General features: G+C 44.6%; 1 protein-coding gene across 11 annotated transcripts in view; it reads right to left on the bottom strand.

Annotated features, from left to right (window-relative positions):
- Nucleotides 1-25,842, bottom strand: part of ANKS1B (ankyrin repeat and sterile alpha motif domain containing 1B) — a 914,119-nt gene that overhangs the window by 8,330 nt on the left and 879,947 nt on the right. For all 11 annotated transcript variants that reach the window (XM_033118713.1, XM_033118715.1, XM_033118712.1 and 8 more), the window contains 2 exons: nt 20,992-21,129; nt 1,146-1,313 (listed from right to left, as the gene is read on the bottom strand). In XM_033118713.1, the coding sequence (XP_032974604.1) occupies nt 1,146-1,313; nt 20,992-21,129 (306 nt within the window). The remainder of the gene's footprint in view (nt 1-1,145; nt 1,314-20,991; nt 21,130-25,842) is intronic.

The raw sequence follows: 25,842 nt of genomic DNA, 5'->3' as shown, positions 1-25,842 counted from the left end.
AGCAAAGATTTTCAGGGCATGTGCGGTTCCTGGTGATGATCAGGGATGAGCACGGGCGTGGAGGGCTGAGGAGGGGAGAGGAAAGATCCAGGGAATGAGCTGGCACTGAACAGAGGGGCTAGGCGCTGGAGGGACCATCCCATGGATGTTGAAGTCGCCAAGAATGGTGACAGAGGTAGAGACCAAAAAGAAGATTGTCGACAAAAAGCCACATGGTCGCAAAGGAAGGTGCCTCTCTACAAACATTAACAATCCTACACTCGCCCGTGACCCTGGGGGACAAAGAGTGGCGGGGAGGAACAGAGAGTGACAGATGGAAGGATATGTGGTCGTGAGAGTGAGGCATCTGGGGGACGCCTGCCTGCCCCGAGTCCCAGCATTTCCAGGATGCCACAGTGCAGGCAGCTGGAGCAGAAACCAGATGGGAGGCCGGCTGGGCACATTGCCGCTTCTGTGTATTGCTACTACCAGAGGAGGCTGCTTTGTAATCATGCAAGTCTGTTAAGACAGGATGTCTGCAGAGCTTGTGGGAGGGCAGGGGAGGAAATTCCTGGAGGAAGGCAGACGACGAGGAGGAGGGGGCGGCACCTTCTGAACAGTTTCCACTCTGTAGGAAGCCTCAGAGGTGGGAGAGAGCACCCAGGGCCGGGTACCTCGGTCTCTCCATGGGGCAGCTCTCCTCTGACCTGCCCACAGCCTGTGCATCTTGCTTCCTCTAGCTGGGCCCCAGGGACACCTTCACCGTGAACCTCTGCCAACCTCTGTTGGCCAGGGGCTTGTGAGAGGCTTTGTCCTCTGGTGGGATGGCAGCCAAAGCCTCTGGAATATCATCGGTCCCAAGCTGGGACCTTCAGGAGATTCACCAAGGACAGCAGCTGCCCCCAGTCCCCCTCCCAGGGTTGCCACAGATGACAGAGGAAATGGAACTTTCTTGGGAGCCTCCAGGTTCAGGCAGAGGGTCCTCCATTCTTTTCAGGTACTGGGCGGAGCAGAGGGTGGACACATGCTGGGAGGAGGCCAAGGAAACGGAAAAGAGGGGCAGGCCCTGGATTCTAACCGGTATCCACACTCCGCAAGGGCCGGGTGAGCAGCCCGCTTTCCCTCCCCCTCAAGGTTTTCAGAACATCTGCATCTTTTCTACTTACCACTGACTTGCGAATGCTAACGCGGGGCTTGGGGATGGGCTTGGAGGGTTTGTTTTCAAAGCTTTCTGGAAGTGTGGAGGAATGTCCCCCTTTCCTTGCTTGTAGTGCCAGCTGGTAAGCGACTTCAAATGCCTGTCCCAGTGTTAGGATGATTTCGTAGGCTAAGTTCTGCAAGAGAAGCGAGACAGCGTTTACTACGGCACACTGCAGACCACAACGAGTCCAGCGGCTGAGGAACATCGTGGGAGGTGAACCAGTGAAGACCTTGAACTGCTCCATGTGACGTGGCAGTGAGTCAGCGGAATCCTGTGTGAAAAGGACACTCCAGGTCTGACGTCGGGTCTATCTATGTGAGGCATTAGTCACTGATGCGACACACTTGCTTATAGCCACGCAAAGGAGCGGACTCCCCACTTTTCTCCATGGGGAACAGGGCCCCCACCCCGGCCCAGGAGCCCACTCCATTAGAACCCCCCACAGGCAGCTGCTTGCTCCCCAGGCCTTGGAAGGAAAGGGGTTACTCGGGCCTGCTGCTGAGTCCTGGGTGCAACTCAACCATGCCTGTGAGGACAATCCCACACACTCCACGGGAGGTGTTCCTTAGAAGTTTGGGTCTTTTTACCTCAAACATCTGTGAGTCAGTGAACATCTCTGAACCACAATCAAAATCTAATTTAGGCAGAGGGGAGAGGCATTAGTCATGCTGGTGTGGTGTCTCACAGTTACAGCAGCGAGCATGCAAACAGAGCCAATTATCCATCTATTTCTTGAGGCGTTTGCTCTCCCTGTGGGTCCACGCCATATTTTATCATCAAATCAGCAAGAGACAGGAGATCCTGTCAGGCCTGAATGCCAAGCCAAGCAGTGCCTGGAAGAAAGGTTGTTTTCTTCAGACCTTCAATCACTCCCCTCAAGACGGCTTCTAGCTTTCTTTTCTTTTCTCCAGATGCGTATCTTTATTTCTGCTTTCTCTTCCCAGCCCAGCTCCCCCGTCTTCTCTCACTGAGAACACATGACTTTGGCCCCAAAGAGGCAGGATCTCGACAACACCCCCTGCTGTCAGCACATTCGAAGTGGACGCCTACTGGTCACAGAGCAGGTGCGGTCTGTCCCAACTTTTCATTCTGATGAGTGTCTGTTTATAGTTTTTCAAACCCACAGAAAGAGCATTCTGATTATGCCGATTTTCCATCTATGCCCTCTCCCCCAGGACTAGCTTAATTCCCACGATTCTCAGGAGGACCGTTTGGGACAGATCCCACTTGACAAAGATGGAGCGGGAGGTGCAAGATGGACTTCAGAGGCCACATGGCAGAGGGCCACGGGCTTCTAGGCCAACCACGTTTCAGATCAATACCAGACTGACATGGACTTAGACCCAAGCAGGGACATGCAGCTGAGCAGGACAGTTGGTTTGACAGATGACAACGTGTGTTCTCCTTTGAGCTACTTGTTGAGACATAATGGCCCCACAAGACGGAGATGCGCTTGCTGGAGACAGCAAACCTCGCAGAGCCAGCCGAGCGCTTCCCGAAATGAACACTGAGCCCGTATTTGCCTCCAAGGATGAGTCAGACTAGTAAATTAGTAACGCACCAACAAAGGATAGTGGAGGAGGGCTGGCAGACATCTCTGGCCGTCACCGCACAAAGAGGGCTGAGCCCTGCGACTGCCTACACTCGGCACTCGCAACCTGGTCAGCTTTGCCTCCTCGTGTGTGATGGGTCCCCTCTGAAAGGCAGAGGGGGGCTTCTGACTTCTGCAGCCTCCACGTGAGGCTGTGGGCTCTTGGTCTTGGTCACCATTACCATGGAGACGCTTGGTATCCATCTGTCAGGGGTAGGGACCAGGTATTCGTGCTCTGGGTGGGCAACTGGACTAAGGGATACATGACAGATTCAGTGATTCTATACCGTGTGGCTTTTAGATGCTGGGACAGTGGAGCTTCATGACTGTTTGAGTTCCTTTATAATTCACCTAAAAAACAAGATCCCGAAAGTGAGATTTACTTAAAACGCCAGTGTCTTCCGATGAAAGTCGAAGATGCTCATTTGAGCAAGTGCGATTTTTCACATGGCTATTATAGGCAGCCTGAAGGTTTTGAAAGGTACTGGGTTAGAAGCTCTGCCCCTTCATTTTTAATTAGTTCCCGGTGTCTGGAAAATAATCAAATAAGACAGAGACCAGACTGTGGGACTGAGGTTTCCTGCCAAATGGCCTCTCCTACTTTGGCTTGCATTCTCCTTGAAGTCTTGCTTTTGGTTTTATTTTAGAATGCTTTGCTTTGCAGAGTTCTTTTATGATTACGTATAGGAAAGAGTTGGACATTGTTACCTTTCCTACGTTTTCTGCCACCTCAATATTTGAGGTATGGATTCTGGATGTCAGAGAAGGCCCCTGGGCACGAGCTGCAGGGAGCAGCTGGTTGCTGATGGGGATTTTGCATGCTGTGCAGCCAACCCCCACTTGTCAGATGGGACCTGAGGACACACATTTGAACCGGGAGGACGGTTCATTTCTCCTGCCTCTCCTTAGCCCAACTGTTTAAAACGGGAGGAGAGTTGTTATTATGAGAACAGGAGTCTCTACTGGGACAAGGCCAAGGATAATGTTGCAGTATCAGAGAGGCTTAGGTGACAAGCCCTTGCTTGCTCCTTTGAGCCAGGCTTGCCAATCCCAACGATAATGGCTGGCACTGCACAGCCCGTGACACGGTTCACAATGCCTGAAAGCCCAACGCGTCTCTGCCTTCCATATATTATCCCTGTAAGGAGGCCATAGCCTGAGACTGTGCCTGAGACACGAAAGGCACTCAGGAGATGCTTGCTGAGTGAATGAACAGCCAAATAACAAACTGGAGTAATAACACTGCTAAGTTATCACTGGGTAGTATTCCTACTATAAAGTAAGGACCCACGAGGTATCAGGCGATCTACCAAGCACTAAATTTATCTCACTTAAGTCTCACCATAACCATTTGTAGTAGAGTATTATTATCCTCACTTTATAGATAAGGAAATTGAGGCTCAGAGAGGTTAAGTGATTTGCCTGACCTCACAGAGCTAGAAAGTTACCAAGCTGTGATATGAACCAATATTTGTAACTCAAAGCTCAAGGTCTTAACTCTACCTGGGTGTAGCAGCTTGCCTCCAAGAGGGCCACCATCATTTCTTCCCGTCCCTGTACATGCCACGTTCCCTGTTGAGCATCTCCTTGAATCTGGATTGGCTTTAGTGACTTTCCCGATAGTAGAATGTGGCAGAAATGACATGCTGGGACTCCTAAGATTAGACTGCAAGGGGCCTTGCAGCTTCCCCCTGGGCCTCTTGTGACACTTACTCTGAGGAAAGCAGCCATGCATAAAAAGTGTGAGCCCGAGATGACCACGCTATGAGGAGGTCCAGGCTGGCCACAGGGAGAGAAACAGCAGTTGAAGCCAGTCTGGCCCAGGCTCCAGAAACGAAGTGAAAGGAGTCATCCTGGACATTCGAGCTCCAGGAGACGCCACATCGAGAGGACCCAAGACTCAGACAGATGGCCCTAGTTGCGCCGTCCCTGCATCTGCAGCCATCTGAGTCCCACCATTGGAGACCCAGGATATTGTCGCGCGGAGAAGAGCAGAACTGCCATGTTCTGCCCCAATTCCTGGCTCACAGAATCGCAGACACACTAGAATGGATGTTGTTTTATGCCACCCAGTTTTGGGGTGGTTTGTTAAGCAATGACAGATAACTGGAACACCGTGCGATGCGGAAGGCCAGATGGACCCTTATTCAGGCAGGAGGAGGAACTGTCGGCCTTTGAGCTGGATTGGACAGTACACAGTCGCAGGAGGCCAATTCTGCGGAAGTAGCGGCTGCCTCGACCCTTCCTGGTCACAAGTCACCGTGAGCGCTAAGGTGTCCTTTCACACACCAGCCCAAACCACAGAGTGGGAATGTCCTTTTAAGTCAGCACAACCACACGCTCATATCTACTTACTACCTGCCCAGGGCACACATTCGAACTCACTGAGCTCTACTCCCACTACCTCACCTCTCTGACATGCTGTGACCCGGAGTCCCTGACCTTGGCATCTCTGCCCCTCCAAGCTTATTGGAAAATACCTGCCTCGGCCTTTCAGGAATGAATCTCTTTCCGGCAGTTGGCGTTGAGTATTTTCCACCTTAGTAGACTATTCATGAAAGAACGTGGCCCCTGGCGTCCGTGCGTGGGTGTTTGGTGTAGTGGGGGGTGTGGCTACCGGGAAGGCGCACGCTCTGAGTTTCATTATCTTACACTGGGGATAGTAACACCGGCAGTACCCACCTTACTGGACTGTTTTGAGAGCCACTCAGAATAACAGTTAACCCAATGACAACGCCAGCTAACATTTCTTATTTACTGTGCGCCATCACCTCAGTGACGTGAAAATGATGGCAGGGACGCAGGCTACACTCCCTTTCCAGCAGAGGCTCTTTGGGGTGCAGTCAGGAAGTCCCAATTCAATGGGGACAACTGCCCAGGGGGCACATCCTGCTCTCGGAAGGCTTGCCCTCCCTCCCCAACAGAGTTTGATCTGTGGATGAAGAATTGCTACATTAGAGGGAACTGAGGAGACATCCTATTTTAAGGATAGATCCACATTGTAATCCAGGGATGCAAAATTGTTTTTCTTATCCAAACTGGAGACAAGTGCAGGCAGCTTGTATTTACTGCGGGCCCCTTAAGACAGTCAGGACTGCAACTGAACCTCACCACGGAGGTGTGCTGAGTCCCTGGTGCCTGGCCCATGCAGAAGTGCTCACTGAACGCTGTGGGGCAGGGGAAGCTCATGGAGAGACACAGAGATATCCCCCATTGTCCTCCTGTATCCTAGTCACAGGCTGCACCCGTCACACTCATCACTTTGGTGTTGGAAAATCTGCAGCACAGAATGTGGGCACTCTCCCCTAGGAAAAGCTCTGACCACCCAGATAATTAATTTATATTAACCAGCGCATCACTAGGATTACTCTGTGTTGGAAACTCCTGTTTGAAAATCTTTTCAGCTCAAGAGTTCAGCAGCATATTTGCAAGAATCATCATTATACTGTTTAAATTTGTCATTAATAGGGGAATGATTAAGTATACAGATCCTGGTGGTGGAACACTAGGTAGCCATTTAAAATGAAAATTGAGTCGTTTAAAAAAACTAGTTAAAAGACTGTAAAAATATATGTACACATACGTACATGGATGGTATCTGTCTGTGTGCATAGAAAACAGGGATATTATATACCAAAATGTTACTAGTAGTTATTATTGAGTGTTCAGATCATGGATGGCTTTTCTATTCTTTATACTTTGTTTTAGATTTTATTCAAACGAAGATGAATTATTTTACAGTCGTAAAAAATAACAAGCTTTTGAAAATGGTGGAGCAGTAAATGCTGTGCCTGCCTCACCCCGTGAATACATCAAAATTACAACTAAATTATAGAATAATCAACTTGGAGAACCATCTGAAGTCTAGCTGAAAAGAAGTTTTATAACTAAGGATATAACAAAGCCATGTCGAGACTGGAGCGGCACAGACGTGAAACAGGCTAGTTCCAAACCTCTGTGTGATGGATAAAAATTGGGAGGGATACCTTGGCCACCCAGCGTGGTTCACCCAGGATGAACAAGGGATCCCAGCCCCCCACACCAGGCTCCTCAGCTTGGAGTACTGGTGCCAGGAAGAGGAGCCCCTATAATATCTGGCTGTGAAAAACAGTGGGGATTCCGAACATCCAGGTGAAATGGAAGGCTGCGGGAAACCCAGACATCCCTTAAAGTGCCCGAGGACAGACTCACTAGCTTGCAGGCATTCACCCTGGGCTCCAGTGGTGACTTGGGGGTGTGTGCCAGAGGCATAGGGGGCAGACTGAGGTGTGTGGCCTTAGGTGAGGGCTAGAGGACAGTCACCATTTTGCCTGAGTGGGGTCTTCCTCCCATGCAGCCGGCAGGCGTGCACCATGTTTCCTGTGTTGAGCCCACCCACTACGCTTATGGCCAAATCTGAATCTAATTGTTCTGGTGAGCTCTAGAGCTCTGCCCTGCTGACTCACTGAGACCTGGCCTCACCTAACTTTATACTGCATGAAGCTTTATCAGTGGCAGAACCTTATGGGAGCTGGCAACTGGCAGCAGGTCTCCAGCTGTCCTGACTTTTTGTGGAGCTACCCCAGACCCGGTACTGGTGGCAGCTATCCTGGTTCACAGTAGGGCCTCTCCCATGCACCTCCAAGTTTAACACAGGTAGCATTTAACCATGGATTGCTCTGTAGCTTGTACAAGGTAGTTCTGGGTTGATCACAGGCAGTAGCTGACCTGGGCCAGAACCTGAGCCCCTCCCAAGAGGCCCAGAACCAACATACTTGGAGGTTGGCTTCAGACCATAGCAGAGTACCACCCAATTAGCCCCACAAGTGACACACAAAAGAATGGTCTCAACAGGCACCACAGCCTGCTGAGATGAATCCCACTCAGTCGGGTAAGCTCCCCCCACAGCAGCTGTAAGCTGTGGATGTCGCCAAACCCCACAGTCAGTCATCCTGAGGGTCAATCCTACCCACTGAAGTGCCAATAGCAACCAAGGCTCAAATATAACAGAAGGGAACACACAACCCATAAGGGACACTCCTGGAGCATCCAGCACAGGTGACCAGGGAGACTTTGCCACTGGGCCCCACAGGGCACCTAGTACATAAGGCCACCCAGCAAAAGACTCGGAGACATCGGAGATCTACCTAATACATAGAAGCAAACACAGAAAGGAGGCCATAATGAGGAGACAAAGGAATACATCCCAAATGAAAGAATAGGAGAAAACTACAGAAAAAAAAAAAAAACTAAACAAAATAGAGACAAGCAGCTTACCAGAGATAGAATTCAAAACACTGGTTATAAGGATGCTCAAAGAACTTAGTGAGAGCTTCAACAAAGAGATTGCAAGCATACAAAGAGACACAGAAACTATAAAAAGGAACCAGTTCGAAGTGAAGAATACAATAACCAAAATGAAGAATGCACTAGAAGGAATCACCAGCAAAGTAGATAAAGCAGAGGACTGAATCAGTGATTTGGAAGACAAAGTAGCAGAAAACACCCAGTTGAAACAACAAAAGGAAGAAAGAATTAAAAAAAAAATTAGGATAGTTTAAGAGACCTCTGGGACAACATCAAGCATAACAACATTTGCATCACAGGGGTACCAGAAGGGGAAGAGAGAAAGCAAGGAATTTGAGAACGCATTTGAAGAAATAATGACTGAAAACTTTCCTAGATATACAAGTCCAGGAAGCACAGAGAGGTCCATACAGGATGAACCTAAACAGCCCCACACCTAAACACATTTTAATTAAAATGGCAAAGACAGAATTTTAAAGGCAACTAGTAACTTATAAGGGAGCTCCCATAAAATTGTCAGCTGATTTCTCAACAGAAACTTTGCAGGCCAGAAGGGATTGGCAGGAAATATTCAAAGTGATGAAAAGCAAGAATCTATACAGCAAGGCTATGATTTAGAATCCAAGGACAAAGAGCTTCTCAAACAAGAAAAAGCTAAAAGAGTTCATCACTACCAAATCAGTATTACAAGGTATGTTAGAGGGACTTCTTTAAGACCAAAAAAAGAGAATAAAATGGTAGTAACTACAAATCTATTAACAGTCACTTTCAATGTAACTGGATTAAATGTTCCGATCAAAAAAATAGAGTGGCTGAATGGATGAGATAACAAAACCCTTACATATGCTGCCTACAAGAGACTCACCTCAGATTGAAATACACACACAGACTGAAAGTTATTTCATGAAAAAGGAAATGAAAAAAAAAAAAAAAGCTGGGTAGGAATACTTACACCAGACAAAATAGACTTTGAAACAAAGGCTATAAAAAGAGACAAAGAAGGACCCAGTAATCCCACTTCTGGGTATTTATCCAAAGAAACGCAAGCTACTTCTAGGGAACGTGCATCCATCTATTCATTGCAGCATTGTTTATAATGGCCAAGAAGTGGAGGCAGCCTGGGTGTCTGTCAATGGAAGAATGTTTAAAGAAGAGGTGGTATATATATACATATAGATATATACACACACACAATGGAATATTGCTCAGCCATGGAAGGGAATGGGTTCTTGTCATCTGTGGAGGCATGGATGGACCTGGAGGGTATTGTGGTAAGTGGAGTGTCAGAGAAAGAAAGACAGATGCAATGTGGTTTCACTTATATGTGGAATCTAAAGAACAAAATAAACAAACAAAACAAAACCCCACTCATAGATACAAAGAACATTTTGATGGTTTACAAATGGGAGGAGGGGTTGAGGGGGTAGTTGAAAAACGGGAAGGGATTAAGAAGTGCAAATTGGTTGTTACAAAGTACTCATGGGGATGTAGGGTATAGCACAAGGAATGTAGTCAATAATATTGTAATAACTACGTATGGTGTCAGGTGGGTAATAGATTTATTGGAGTGATAGATGGGAGCGATGTTGGGGGAAAGGATGAAAAAGGTGAAAGGATTTAGAAGTACAAATTGGTAGTCACGAAACAGTCATAGGGATGTAAAGTAAAACATAGGGAATATAGTCAATAATATGGTAATAACTATGTATAATGCCAGGTGGATACTACAGTAGCCAAGGGAATCACTTCTTAAATTATATAAATGTCTAACAACTATGCTGTATACCTGAAATTAGTATAAAATAATATTGAATGATAAGTGTAACTGAAAAATTTTAAAAGGGGGAAAAAGGTGAAGGGGAATAAAAGGTTCAGATTTCTAGGTATAAAACAAATAAGTCATGGGGATGTAATATACAGCGTGGGGAATATAGTCAATAATATTGTGACAGCGTGGTACAGTGTCAGATGGTCGCTGGACTTATCATGGTGATCGCTTCTTTAGGTGTATAGATGTTGAATAACTATGGTGTACCCCTGAAAGTGATAACAATGTTGTATATTAACTATATTTTTTAAATAAAACTCAAAAAAATAACAAGCTTTACCATTTTGATAATTAAAAGCAAGAGAAGATCTTCTAGCTCAAAATAATCTTATTCATCCTTTATCTGTCACCTTGGGGTTCTGAGTGTCTCTTCATTCTTTGGCAGTTAAGGGCTGGAAACTGTTTTCGTGGCAAAATCCAGGCGCATTTGCAGGTGTTACTGGGGCTCACCTGCTCACCTCTATGTACCAGCAGGCTGGCCGTCCATCTGGCCAGGAATCTTGTTTATTTAGGCCCTTCTGTTTTTCACACTGGATGGCAATTCTAACATCTGCTCAGCTGAGTTTTATTATACCCAGCTTTTCTTTTATCCTGGAACCCCAATACCTCTACACCAAGTACTGAGCAAAGAGTCGAGCCTTCTCCTTTTTAACACCTCTCAAGCCCAGATAGAAATGTTGTCTGTGGACATTAACTTACGGACATGCAGTCAATCCACCCTTGTAACTGTGATAGGTTTGATCCCTGCACCAAGTCAGACCACCTGTGAACTTGAACCATGTTCTATTTCCTCTCGTAGTTATGACGAAGCAGTCGTAGCAGCAACGACCACATGACATTGCTCACTACATCTCGGTGACGAGTTAAGTGCCGGATGTGATTCTCTAACCCTCACAATCCCATAACAAAGGAGGGATCATCATCCCTATTTCACGTGTGAGAAGCTCTGGCTCAGTGAGTCTGATTAACTTGGATAAGTTCATACAGCTAGTAAGGGGCACAGTCAGGATCCAAACCCAGATATGCCTCCATATGAGCCAGTGTTTTGTGCTGCTGGGCTATCCTGCCTTATTGCTTTCATGAGTCCACTGGTGTTCTGCCCCCCGACCCCCACACCCGAGGGACCCTCTAAAAATCCAGTGTTTTGGAGATTCACTGCACGAATGTTGGAGAAGACACTGTCACACAATATCCCCTCCTAGTTCCCAGGACAAAAAGTTCTTTTAGTCTCACTGAAGTTTTGTTTTCTGAGCGGACTCAACAAAGAAATATCAAGCACGTAATGGCTGCATTCCCCTACTTGTCTTGACCTCCAGGAAGCTCAGAGCCAAATGGGTGGCTCAGCTTTAATAATGATGTAGAACTCTGTGGTCTGCATGCCGACGTTAAAACCTTCTCTGGGTGTTGATCTTCCTTTTAGTCTCTATTTTCCCTAATTCAGTTCTGTGTGCATCTAGCTTTTCAGTTTATCATACCTGTTTGTGCAGGCTGCCTTAAATCCTTTATGGAAGGAGGCATGGTATAAATAAATGGTGCCCATTTGTTCATGTAGACATTTGTTCAAGAGCTTACTGGGTTTAACCCATGACTGCCAAAATGGCTGACAAGGCACATCAGACACAACCCTCCACTTCATCTGGGGAAAGTGACAAAATAGGAAGTAAGCTGAGAGAAGAGGGGACACCACAGGGGGAGAGGGCCCTGCTGGCCCAGGCTGGGGGGCTGCTGTTGACAAGTGGACCATTCTGACCTGTCTCCTGGCAATTTCCATTAGCATTAAGAAAACCACCACCATATTGTGGTGACTGGAATTGAAGTAACAAATAAATGTGTTAGTTTCATAGCCTTGGAAAGCTACAGGTGCGAACCTGGCTACTCTTTGGCCTCTGGGGGTCGGCAGAGGTACTTCCTGAGGCAGATAGGCTCCTCACACCTGAGGAGGGCGCAAACACAGACATTCAAGGCAAGGGCTGTGTCTGTGCAGAGAAGTGTGGGGCGAGGTGGAGAGGCCAGCAGCGTTATAAGGAATCTCAGAGGTGTGCTCCACCAGCGCTGGTGAATAAAGACCATGCCTGGGTAACCCGCATGGGCTAAATCCACCACTGGCTGCCTACCCATGTCACCCATCACTGCCACTGAGATGGCACTGAGAAGGGGGTCTGGTCCAGGTGACCTCTGGGTTCCTTTCCACCCTGGGAACTCCAGGAATCTCTGATTAGAAGCTGTAGTCTTTCTTTTACCCAGCCAACGAGGGATTCAGTGTAGAGAGGTGTGTGCAGTGCGCACCATGTAAAATAGCAGCATATTATACAAAGGCCAGACGGCAGGGTTCCACAATCCGCCAGCCAGTGCTTAGAAATTCAATGACCAAGGGGCTGGCTTTCATCTCAGAGGATGTCCTCATTGCAACAATCACCACCCAAACTATTCCAAATGCCCACATATTCTGCCATTTATAAAATGGCTTTTGTTTCTGGCAACACACCCTTTTCCCATCTCTCACCTTTGCCTGCTGAATTACTGCTCATCCCTGAAGGCCCACCTGGGCCTTATGTCTTCCAGGAGCCCTGAATCCCCTTTCCCGATCCCCGCTCCTCAGGTGGCCCCACAGTACCTTAGGTATTTATCAGGATTTATCAGGATTTTCTCTTTATAGTTCCCAATCCCTCAGTTGACTGAGCTCTTTGAGGGCTCTGGTTCCACTTGACTTTGCATCTCTAGGGCTTAGGACATATTAGGAGCTCAACAAATGTTTGTTGGAGGAATTGAAAAAAAGGAAGCTGCTTGGACTGTCCCTAAAATAAGAGGCCTTGCACCATAAGGGTGAGGTAAAGGTGACTATGGATGGCCAAAGCCTTCTTTCCTTCTATCTTCCCTTCCACAGGCAGATTGGGATGGAAAAATGCAGGCCATGCTGTTGGGGGCCTGAAGACAAAGGAAAGTGTTTTTTAATCTGGGTTCTCTGTGCAGTCTCTGGAAAGTAGCCATATTTCTCTTTTGGCTGTATTTTACTTGTACTTCTTGTTTTTTAAGACCTAGGGTAAGCTTTGTCTACAACTTGCTTCACCCACGTCTTGAGGCAAAAATAACTGAGAATATTCCACGCATATTCACAGAATTCATTGACATCTCCTTAGCTCTACCTATAGATTGTTCTCTCAAGTACAAGCCAGAAATTAATCTTTATAGACTATATTTGTAGAAATAAATACTGCCCAAAGACAGGTCTTCAGCATTTAGACATAAAAGTTATTCTGCTAAGAAGCCTCTCTCATCCAGGGCTGACATGTCAACTGGCCAAAATGCAGATAGCTTCTTTAGGACTAATTTCAGCTAACTACAAGAATCATTAATTTATTCTTTTCCCCATAATTATAACAGGGGTACATGTAGAAAATTTTTGAAAATACATAAAGAAGAAAATTTAAAAAATCACCTGTAAAATTCTACTGCTGGGAGGTGGCCACTGCTATCTTTCGCTGTATTTTCTTTTGACACTTGTATATACACACAAATACTTTTTCTATGCTATATGAGTTATGCTATATGTAAATTTACAAACTTAGAAGCAGACTTTATATACAGTTTCATAAGTTGCTTTTTCATGTGACATTAAATCAGGAGGGTTTTTTGCATGCCACCACACATTCTTCAAAAACCAGATTTTTACACGTGGTGGAGGGTCCCACCGTGTCTGCCAAGGCTTCATGTCAGGCCTCACCCCGTACACGAGTGCACGTTGGCTGAGTGAAAAACTCAGGGAGGAGGTTGGGCCCTGCTCACTAAATCATGACCCGCTTTCTCACCACATTCCAGGATCCCTGTGGAGGTCACGCACGTGTGCCCTGTGGTCACCTGTCCTCATGGAACCACAGCCTAGAGTGCTGGATAGACCCACCTTGGAGGGACCGGCCCATGAGTGCAGAAGGGAACCATGGTCTAATGATTTATCCTGTTCTTGGCAGGTACTGGGGAAAGGGTGTGCAGAGGAGAGATTTGCTAGGTTTCAACCTCTCCCCACTCTTCAAAAGTAAAAGCTACTGGTGGAAGCTACAGCAAACCCTTCACTAACGTGTGATGCCTTCAAAAGGGATCCTTGCTAATATCAAACCCTTTTTATTTTAACCCTCGCTGCTGAAAATCTGTCTCAAATGGACAACAAGCCCATTTCCTCAGCTTAGCAAATATGGGAAATATAAATGACTTCTTGTTTATTGCAGATGCTTGTCTAATGCTCTGAGCACATCATGCTAAAGGGAATTAATGAGTCGCCATGCCCCCGAACGTACCACATGTACACACAAATGAAACGTTCAGCCTCCAGCCCCAGCGCCCCTCCTCTGGGAGCCCCTGCCCTGAGGGGTGCTGGCACAACTCCAGGATAGCACAGGTATGAGTTGTTCTGTCGCCACATCTGAACTACGAGCTCCTGGAGAGCAGGAACTGGTGTCTGACGCGTGGTGGGTACTCAGTAAACATGTCTTGTATGGATTCTGACTTTCCCCTCAGGTGTGGAATACAGCTGCAGCAAACGTGTTGTGAACCAAAGACTGGGGCACAAATCCTCACACAGGGTCTGACAACAAGAAAGAAAACAGCTGCTACCAGCTTGCTCCTACTGCTCTGCCATCCTTAGCAGCGAAGACCGACTGAATGCCATGTGCTGGAAATGGGCATATAACCATAGCTGGTGGACACCACTGCTATCTCTAGTTACAGGTGGACACTGAGGCGGAGAGGCATTCTTGCCCAAACTCTAAAGCTAAGCAGTGCTGACCTGGGATTTAAAATCAGGCCGATTCTAAAGGCCATGCCCCTAAACACGAGATCTGGTATTTAGTTATTTGGGAGGGGCCTATAATGAGTACGAGTATGAAGGCTGCAAAACAACCTGAGAAAAAACATTCAGAATGCCTACTTTCTAACTCTATAAAAACTGTGATCAACTTAAGGCTCTGGTAACGTCCAACCCACTCAACCTCCCCCCGACCCCCCTGGGCCAAATAGTGATGAGAGGAAAAAAAAGAGTGACTATTATTCTTTGAATATCCACCCACCTTTGGCTTTACGGCTTGGTTATGGTTAATTCTCAATGCTTCATGCCAATGAAGAGGAGATATGGATAAATCCAGCCCAGCAGTGTTTAGCCTTTTTTTTGGGTGGGGGGTGGAGGTGGTGGTGTAGAGGACCATGGGGCTAGGGACGCTGCCTTTGTAATCCAATCAGGGCCATTCTCTGTTCTCAGGAGCAGGATCCCTCCTGGGACAGACCTTGTTGATGAGTTTCAGTTGGCTGCAGAGGGCCAGGAAAGCCTTCTGCTGTGCCTGTAGGTTGCTCCTTTGTAAGTGGGAGACTAACCAGAGAAAATGTTACAGTTCCATCTTAAAGGCTCTACGCACTTCAACTTTTTCCTATATTGCCACGTGCTTTCATAGTATCGTAGTCAAATAGGCTGAGGGCCATTTTCAGGTGGAGAAAATGAGAAACAATGAAAGAGACCACCTAGCTGCACATAGGATATTAATTTAGTTGTCAGAAGTTCTTTTGAACCTTTAAGTTCTCACTTTGTGGGACAATCTCCGTGACACAAACCATAGATACTTTATGTCAGGAACTACTCCACAGGAATAATTTCAGAGCTTAAGAAAGTGTGAAATGGGTGACGTTGGTCAAAAGGTACAAGCCTTCAATTACAAGACAATAAGTTCTGGGGATGTCATGTCAGCATGGTGACTGTTGTTAACAATACTGTACTGCATGTTTCAAAGTTGCTAAAAGAGTAGATCTGAAAGTTCTCATCACAGGGAAAAAAAAATCTGTAACTATGTGTGGTGATGGATGTTAAAATTAAACTTAACCATGGTGACCATATATACCGGGGGTGCCCCAAAAATGTATACACATGACTTGTATTCATCTTTTGTTATCGGTATATATTGAGTATTACAATTTCAATACAGTTTTTTCCTTTCTTAAAATGTGTACACATTTTTTTGGCACTCTCTGTATATATAAAATCATTATGTTGCATACCTAAAATGAATACAATGTTCTCTGTCAATTATATTTCAGTGAAACTGGGAAGAATTTAAATTTCATTAAGCTGATGAGAAAACCAAGAAAGAAACTTGTAGCAGCGCCTGAATTGGAAGCTGGCATAGGTCTCATGCATTGTGACAGCGTGGTGACTCTAAGAGCAAGTCAACTCATGCAGATGATTCTCTGCTTTGGCCTGCTGGTACATATTGATGGTAGAGTACGATAAAATGTTATCACACAGTCCATGGGCCATGTTCTCCTACATGCTGTCATTTCTGTTTCTCCCACTTAGATCCATTCACGGCCCACATTCGGCCAAGAAATCCCAGGAGAGAGGGAGCTTTGTCTCACACATGCCCCACCCAGAGCATCATGACTCTGACATTCCCTATACGTTCCCGAGCCAGTACAAGGCACACACCACGTGCTGCACGCTGAAGATTATGGAATTTGGGAGTTGCAAGTAAGAGAAAAATGAGCATGGTTAAAAATATCTAAGACTGCAAACATATTCTTTATAGAGAAGTGAGAATTAGCAAGGGTCTAGCAGCAGCCATGGCATTTAATGCTATTAAAAAAAATAAACCTTTCATATTTCAAAACTATTGAATGAGGTCCTTCCCAGATTTCTTTCCCCCCTTCTTCCACCTCCCCCGCCCCACTCTAGTTCTAGGCGTGTAGGACATGGCGACCTCGGCATTAGGAACACAGCGCTCCAACTACCTGAGCCACCAGGCCGGCCCCCTTCCCAGATTTTAAAAATTGACCTGTTATTCCCACAGAGAATGCACTCACATCTTTCTGATTTACCTACCTCAATTCTATGATTAGAAATTCTACACTGAGTGAATAATAGGCGTATATAACAACTAGTTTCCAAATTACCTTGGTTATATCTGTCTCTTATCTATCGTGGCCTTTGAAGGAAGATCACTGCAGCCTTGGGACCTGGTTGTCACTGAAATACCCATTGCCCCTTTTGTAATCCTAGCAGCATGGAATTCTGCTTCACTCATTTGAGATAAGGGAGGCAGAGGAACGCCGAATCTGTGTCTTTAACCCCACAACTTCTAGTCTCGTAACACATCCTTCTTTTCTACCCAGTCCTACTGCTCCCTTTCCCCCAAGTTTTCACTGAGTGGAAGGTAGAGTTTGGGAAGCCTTTTGTTCTATGGTTGATGAGGTGTGTTCTAGACCTTAGCAAGTTCGAGATGTGAATAGAAATCAGCTGCCGCAATAGTAAGAGTCTAGAACGCAGAGCAGTCCTGGTGCTTGCTTATAGGTATGTACTGGCTTTTTTCTTGGGAATGCTAATTCCATTTTCGCTCTAGTCTTTTCATTTTCATCTACCTGTCATCTAAAACTAAATATCACAAGCTGAATTTAGCATAGATTCTAAGAAATGGAAACAGGCACAGAAATCATAAAGTATAATATTTCCTGAAGTGTAGTCTGCAGAACACCACCCCTGCAAAGTGCTCTCCCAAACAGGCTACCATGACCAAATGAACTTGGGAAACAGGGCACACTCCACCCTCTCCTGGAGTCTGAGCATCTCAGACTAGGTATGACCTGAGGTAAGCAAAGTATGTTAAACTCACGTGCTAGCTTTTGTAAGGGGGTTTGGGCCTCCCTTCCCAGGCCACAGGATTTCTATGGGAAAATGTGCTGAATTTCAAATCTATCTTTCCATAAACTAGAAGCATCTTAGATGTCATTGAATTTTCTTGATGATAGCAGATAAACATTTTGTGACCCATGAAAGGTCCACAAGGTCAAAGTGGCAATAACTTTGCAATTAAAAATGCATATATACTACAACAAAAGAACAAGACAAACAAATGAGAAACAAAAACTCATAGACACTGACAATAGTTTAGTGGTTACCAGAGGGTAAAGGGGGTGGGGGGTGGGAGATGAGGGTAAGGCGGATCAAATATATGGTGATGGAAGGAGAACTGACTCTGGGTGGTGAACACACAATGGGATTTATAGATGATGTAATACAGAATTGTACACCTGAAATCTATGTAATTTTACTAACAATTGTCACCCCAATAAATTAAAAAAATGCACATATATTCATAAATATCAGCTAAAAGATTAACTGTATACTTAGGATATTCTTTTCTTTTTCTCTCCCTTTCTTTCTTCCTTCCCTCCCTTCCTTTCTTTCTTTGCCATTTGGGCAGCCCAGGGGACTGACTCTCAACAAAAGAATTTTAAGGTTTTAAGACTGGACTAAATAGTGAACTGCCCTACATAAAGACACAAAATCCATGATCAAAGAGGCTTTTTTTAGTGCTAGCAAAGCTTGTTGCATCTCACAATTGCTCAAAAGCCCTGGTCAAGGCTGGTAGCCTTTGTTACTATTCTGGAAGTTAAACAAACTGTGTTCATCCAAAGAGGATTAAAATGGTAGATTTGTGGTGTAAGATGAAAATCCGTTGGAGCTGATACCAGAATCCTAAACTAGTGAATGTCTACATTAAATCTAACATCTGGATGAAAAGATAAAAGATGAAGCAATTCTCCACATGATTTCCAAATGTTTCAGGGATATCATGTTGCTCCTCAGGCTAAACAATTGACTATTTTTCCCTCACATTTCACCTCAGTATTCTGTCATCTCTATATATCTATATCTATATCTATATCTGTATCTGTATCTATATCTATAGCTATGACATGACAAATTTTAGAACCAAGGCAAATCTAAATCTCAAGGGGGCAGATGGCCAATGGGTATCATTTTTAGTTCAAATACAAAATGTTTTGGATACACTTATGAAGGCAAGTAAAAACCAATTTAGAAAGAAATGCTGCAATACTCAAGGAAAAGCTGAAATTCATCCTGAAAAGTATTGGAATATTAATATTCAATGAAAACATTGTAAAGAGACAATATACCAATGTGAGGTCTGCAGAGTCAAAGTTTTCTTTCTATTGTTTCTATTTTATTTACTTATTACTTCTACTTTTTCAGTTCTTTTTTGGGGGAGATCGAACGTGCAATCTTGGTGTTATTAGCACCATGTTCTAACCAACTGAGCTAACCGGCCACCCATACTTTTTCAGTTCTTTTACAAAGGCAGTGGGAAAACTTTGGACCATAAATACAGTTTTGGCAAATCTATCTTATGTCTTTTAGCAGAAAAAGGGGCCAGGCTGCCCTTTGTGACGTCAGTGGGCAAGGAGAGAAAACAAGTGGGGATGGAACTAATATTGAACACCTATTATTTATGCGGCACCCTACATATGTTCCTTCATTTCCATCCTGATGAAAACCTGTGAGGTATAAATCCTTGTACCTGTTTTATACACAATAGAAATCAAACTCAGGAAAGTCCTGCAACTTGTCTGAGAGCAGGCAGCTGTGCTGGGAGGCGAACTCTGACCTGCTTCCTCCTTCTAGGACACCAATCCAACTCCTACAGAGAGAGGTGTGTTATGCAAAGCAAAATAAATGTGGATAGAATGGAATTTTGCTGTTTGAAGAAACAATTGGCCTTTTCACAAAGACGGCGCTGATAGCAGAGAAGGACGCCCCTGTCCCTCCCTAAGCTGAAGCCAAAGCAAAGGCTTTGAAAGCAAAGAAAGCAGTGCTGAAAGGCGTCCATGGCCACAGAAAGAGAAGATCCGCACGTCACTCACCTTCCAAAGGCCCAAGACACTGCGGCTCCAAAGGCAGCCCCAACACCCTCGGAAGAGCGCCCTCTGGAGTAACAAGTTTGACCATGTGCCATCGTCAAGTCCCCCTAACTACCAAGTCAGCCATGAAGAAGACAGAAGACAACATACTGTGTTCATTGTGAATGTCAAGGTCAACAAGCACCACATCAAACAGCCTGTGAACGAGCTCTGTGACCTTGATGTGGCCAAGGTCAACATACCCTGATCAGGCCTGACGGAGAGAAGAAGGCATATGTTTGATTGGCGCCTGACTATGATGCTTCGGATGTTGCCAACGAAATTGAGATCATCTAAACTGAGTCCAGCTGGCTAATTCTAAATATAAAATTATTTTCACTGTGAAAAAAAAAAAAGAAACAATTGCACTTCACGAGAATGACAAGTTATGCTTAAGGCACCAGAAACCTAATGCTGAGATGACTTTAATCAACTCTGCCGATCCCATGCAAACAAACACATCCAGAGATATTTAGAGTGGCCTTTGAGGGCTTTGCTTTGCCGTCCTTACTGTCACCACAGGCCACTTTCATATTACTTTCCTCATGTCTCCCAAGATAGAAGGAATTTTTTCAAAAACTGAAAGGGATGAGCCACACGCATCATGATACAATGCTCTGGGCATGAGCCTAACACACGTTAGAATGGTGCAAATTGTGCATTACGATGGTCCTTTGTTCATGGGTGTTTGTCAGACCTGACGAAGATTGTTTCTAGCAGCCTTACCCAGGACGTTGAACTGTGGGCTGGCCTCCCAAGAATATATTACACTGCAATTTCTATGTACTTCCTTAAATATGTGTATTTCAAACACATTGAGCACAGCAGAATTGTTAAAGCAACACTTTAGAATACTTCTGATTATAAATTATTTCATGGTTACATATATATACATCTTAAAACCTTGTTACTTTGTAGAATTGGGTATAGTAATCTAGATTTGTTTGGAAGAAAAATAAATTTCAGTGCCTCACACAGTATTTGTGGTTTTCTGTATGGCAGCTGTGTAATTTAACTACTAATAATAGCAGATTATTATACACTACTATTTAGAAGTGGCTACCAGAGAAACCAACAGACATAGTGAAGGAAAAAGGAGGCTGGGAAGACATTTATTGTATTTTGATATCAGAAGAAAGGTAATTCGACAAATCTGAAAAGTGAAGTTAGTAGTTGAGCAAAGACGGTTCAGATACTAGGTAGTAGCGGAGTTCTATAGACAAAGCTCAGAAAAGCTGAGTCTGCACTATACCTTACGCTAGGTATACCTTAATACTTGGTAAACAAACCAAGTATCTTAATTATAAGCTGGGCTTTCAATAAAATCCAGGTACATTTGGGGAAATATTTAATCTGTCCAAAGAAGGTGTTACTCACCACATCAAAGGCAGTAAACACGTGACAGTAGTGGTGATTTGACTTCAAATCTTTTGTGATATAAGCAAATGTTGAAAGATCTTCTGGGTCCTGGGCAGCACAGGAGATATTACGAATTTCATGTTCGGCAATTATGTTCTGGAAAAAATAACATAAATGACCATTGTTTTACTTTGCAAACAAGCACATTTTAGAACCAAGGCAAATGACCTGAGAAGCAGCTGCTTTCTCCCTTTCTAGAATGTTCTAGACCAGCAACATTCAAACTAATCCAACATCCTATCTGTGGGTACATGTACGCCAGGTCTGGAAGGAATGTTTTCATTTAATTAAAAACAACCTAAAATAGTCATATCCTGGAATGATGGTTCTCACCAGGTGCTATGCACTGAAGCAGTCTGGGTGCCAGACACTTTTTAAAAAAAGAGTAATTACTAATCATTTTACTGTTACCATCCCGCACTACACCTGTACATAGGCAACGCTGCCTCCTGCTAACTCTCTCCAGAAGCGATGACCTGTCACGTTCTGCATGCTGGGAGGAACTCTGCTCCAAGGAAGCTGACCCTTCACCATCTTTCTGCCCATTGTCTTGTGCCCTGTCCTCTTCCCCCGGAGCAAAGGCAGATACAGAAGGCAGCAGGCAGGTGGAAGCGTTAAGGTGCTGTCTCTTGGAGACTCCATGGAAGCTAAAGTGTGGGGAAGGGATGAGGAAAACACCATACTGCACTATTTAGGCCTTGGATGCCTTGCTTGATACAGGGCCCTGTGGATGACAATACTTTACTAACTACACCCACTGTATATAATTATGAGTGAGTGCTGTGGTTATCATCAACTTACAGGTGAGGAAACTGGTACTCAGAGAGTAGAAGTGCCTTCCACAGGGCACATGGTGGAGCTGGGACTGAAATCTGGGGTTGTCTGACTGTAAAGCTCAGGCTCCTTCAAATACATTGCTAAGCCCTTCATTCCCACCTCTCTCTCATTGGTTTAATATCATTTCACTTTTTCCTCTGTAGCATTTCTTCATGCCATCTCCCTGCCAGCCCTCTTATCCCTACCTGCCTCTAAGAACAACTGGTGGGAGATAAGTGAGGAAAGGTTTAAGTACCATTATCCTGAAACACACAATAATGAAGGAGCATCATTCTGGCTTCCAGAAGTTTCCTTCTGCAAACTTCTTTGGAAACATAGATATGTTTAAAAATCAAAAAAATTTCACATAATCGTGCAACCATTTTTTATCTTATAATATCCCATTTATGTTTTTGCAGTTGTCATAGATATACAATCCTCAAAACTTTAGTTACCCTGGTTACTTTTTAATTGCACAGTCTTAATTAACCTGTTGGCAATATAATGCTCCATGGATACCCACCAATGCCTAAAAACGTTTACAAAATGTCCTTCCCTACCAGCATCCCCAGCAAGTACTTCATGTCCCTCACTCTACTGAGCTGAGTGGCTGGGAAGCAATTACAGAATTAATACATAAAATAAAATTAAATTAAGACATTCTTCACCATGGCCCTGTATGTTGACACTACATGAAGTGTTTTGTCAAAAATAACTCAAATTGAAATTAGAATCCCATAAACAAGTAACATTCTATTGCAAGATACAGTTTCAAAACAGAAGGTCATGATCCTCTTCTGATATTCAGATAGCATTTCTTCAAGCAGAAATCTAAATTAGGAACTAGTGTGTCTAAACATCAATTTAAAAATAATAAGATCTACATAGTCTTTACAGGTATGATGTTAACAGGTGCCGAGAGCCTCCACCATCATTTTAATTGGGGCTGTCATTACCTCAGGAAGATTGTGCGGATTTGGTCTCCCCTGTCCAGGATGCACTGTTGCTGAAAATAGAGCATCGGCTCTAATTGTTAACTAAATTGGCATTTTGTGTTCTTGAGATCATTTGCTAGCATAAGGTAGATCAACTTCTTGGAAAAGTATTATAATGAAAAGTGCCCTGTGATTTTTATTGCACTGAATTTCTTGAATCTTGTCAATTCACAAGATGCCACTCTTGATTTTCAAGAGTGACAGCATCGTAGCCCTGGGCAAAACTATAAAGTAGATAAAGTGTATCTTTGGAGGTTTCCCTTTATTATGGATTGTATGCCTGTGACCTCCCCAATATATGTCTGGAAATCTTGGCTTCTAATCAAAATGGTGTTAGGTGAACGCCGTGCTTGCCTCCTCCCATAACCACATCAAAATTACAATTAAACTATAGAACAACCATCACGGAGAACGGCCTGAAGTCTAGCTTAACAGAAGACCTATAACTAAGGACATACAGAAGCCATATCCAGACGGGTAGGAAGGGTGGAGATGCGGAACAGGCTGGTCTCACACACACGTGTGGCAATTAAAAATCAGAAGGGACATCTCAGCTGTGGAAGTCCTCCCTGAAGAGCAAGGGGTTCCAGCCTCACACCAGGCTCCCCATCCTAGGGGTCCAGTGCCAGGAAGAGAAGTCCCCAAAACTTCTGGCTGTGAAAACCAGCAGAGGTTGTGTGGCTGGATGAGATGGAGGGCTGCTAGAGTCCCAGGCGTTCCTTTTAAAGAGTTTGTGCATGGACTCACTCGCTGAGGGACTCACTTGCTCTGCACTCCAGTACTGGGGCAGCAGCTCAAAAGGTGCCAAGGACATTTAGGGAGGCAGTGAATTGTCAGGCTTCAGAGCAAGTGCTGGAGGAGCAGCTTTCTCCCAGACAGATGTGCTGGCAGAAGCCATTGTTCCTTTGTTGAGCCCTTCCCCAACTCAGTGTGCAGAGAGAGGCGGACACCTTATCTGAGTCTCCATCAACCTACCTAACACTTTTCATTCACGCCACCCTGGTGATTCCCTGAGATTCCACCCCACTCAACTTGTGGGCCCATGCAAGCTACTTCCAGTAGCTTTGCCATACAAACAGCCTGTCTTGGCTCATGCTGCTGACCTTCCTAAAATCTCTCAAAGGTTCACAAACCCCAAACAAGCAGCATCTGGCCTTGGTATGCCTTGTACCTCTTGCTACGCAGCCCCAAGCCCAGCACTTGTGATAACTGGCCTCAGCTCACAGCTTAGCCTCTCTCAGGTACCTCCAAGCCCAGTACAAATAGCAACCATCTGCAGATCACTTTGTAGCACAAACCAAATGACCCCGGGCAGGGCACAGGCAGCAACTGACCTTGGCCTCCACCAGAGTTCCTCCAAAGAGGCCTCAAAACCAACATACCCGGTAGTCAGCTTCAGACCACACTGGAGCACCACCTCTAAAAACGACATACCAGGACAGACTGGGCAGGCACCAGAGCCACACTAAAGTGAATCCTGCTCTGTAGGATCAGCCCCTGCACAACAGCTTTTCCACTGTAGTCCAGGCCAGTCCTCACAACAAATCAACCAGAGGGTAAATCCCTCCCACTGATGTACCAGTAGCAATCAAGTTTCAACTATAATAGGAGGGCACACACAACTCACACAAGGGGCATGCCTGGAGCACCCAGCTCAGGTAACCAGGTAGATTGCACCACTGGGCCCCATAGGACACCTACCACATGAGGCCACTCTACAAAGACCAGGAGACATAGCAGCCCTACCTAATACATAGAAACAAAAACAGGGAGGCAGCTAAAATGAGGAGACAAAAAAATATGTCTCAAATGAAAGAAGAGAACAAAACTCCAGAAAAATAAACAAAATGGAGAAAACCAATCTACCGGATACAGAGTTCAAAACACCGGTTATAAGGATACTCAATGATCTCAGTGAGAACTTCAACAAACAGATAGGAAGCAAAAATGGAAATAGAAAACATAAAAAGAACCAGTCAGAAATGAAGAATACAATAACTGAAACGAAGAATACATGAGAGGGAAACAATAATAGATTAGATGAAGCAGAGGACTGACTCAGCAATTTGGAAGACAAGGTAGCAGAAAACACCCAATCAGAACAGCAAAAAGAAAACAAGAATTCATAAAACTAAAGATACTTTAAGGAGTTTCTGGGACAACATCAAACATACCAACATTTGCATCATAGGGGCACTAGAAGGAGAAGAGAGCAGAAATTGAAAACCTATTTGAAGAAATAATGACAAAAAAACTTCCCTAACCTGGTGAAGGAAATAGACATACAAGCCCAGGATGCATATAGAGTCTCAAACAAGATGAACCCAAAGAGGCCCACACCAAGACACATCATAATGAAAATATCAAAGGTTAAAGACAAAGAAAGAATCCTAAAAGCAGCAAGAGAAAAGCAGTTAGTTACCTATAAGGGTGCTCTCCCTAAGATAGTCAGCTGATTTCTCAACAGCAACTTTGCAGGCTAGAAATGATTGGCATGAAATATTCAAAGTAAGGAAAAGCAAGGATCTACAACCATGATGACTCTACCCAGCAAAGCTATTATTTAGAATTGAAGATTGGATAAAGAGCTTCTCAGACAAGAAAAAGCTAAAGGAGTTTATCACCACCAAACCAGTATTACAAAAAATGTTAAAGGGACTTCTTTAAGAAGAAAAAAAATATGAGTAACAAGATGGCAATAACTACATATCTATCAACAATTACTTTAAACATAAATGGATTAAATGCTCCAATCAAAAGAAATAGGGTGGCTGAATGGATAAGAAAATAAGACCCTTCCATATGCTATGTACAAAAGAATTCATTTCAGATCAAAAGACATACACAGACTGAAAGCAAAGGGATGGTAGAAGATATTTCATGCAAATGGAAATGAAAAAAATAAAAGGCTGGGGTAGTAATACTTCTACCAGACAAAATAAACTTTAAAACAAAGGCTATCACAAGAGACAAAGAAGGACCCAGTGATTCTACTTCT

Source organism: Rhinolophus ferrumequinum, chromosome 10 (genome assembly GCF_004115265.2).
Source record: "Rhinolophus ferrumequinum isolate MPI-CBG mRhiFer1 chromosome 10, mRhiFer1_v1.p, whole genome shotgun sequence".
Lineage (NCBI taxonomy): Eukaryota > Metazoa > Chordata > Mammalia > Chiroptera > Rhinolophidae > Rhinolophus > Rhinolophus ferrumequinum.
Note: the sequence above shows the minus strand (reverse complement) of the source record. Positions and strands in the feature narration are given on the sequence as shown.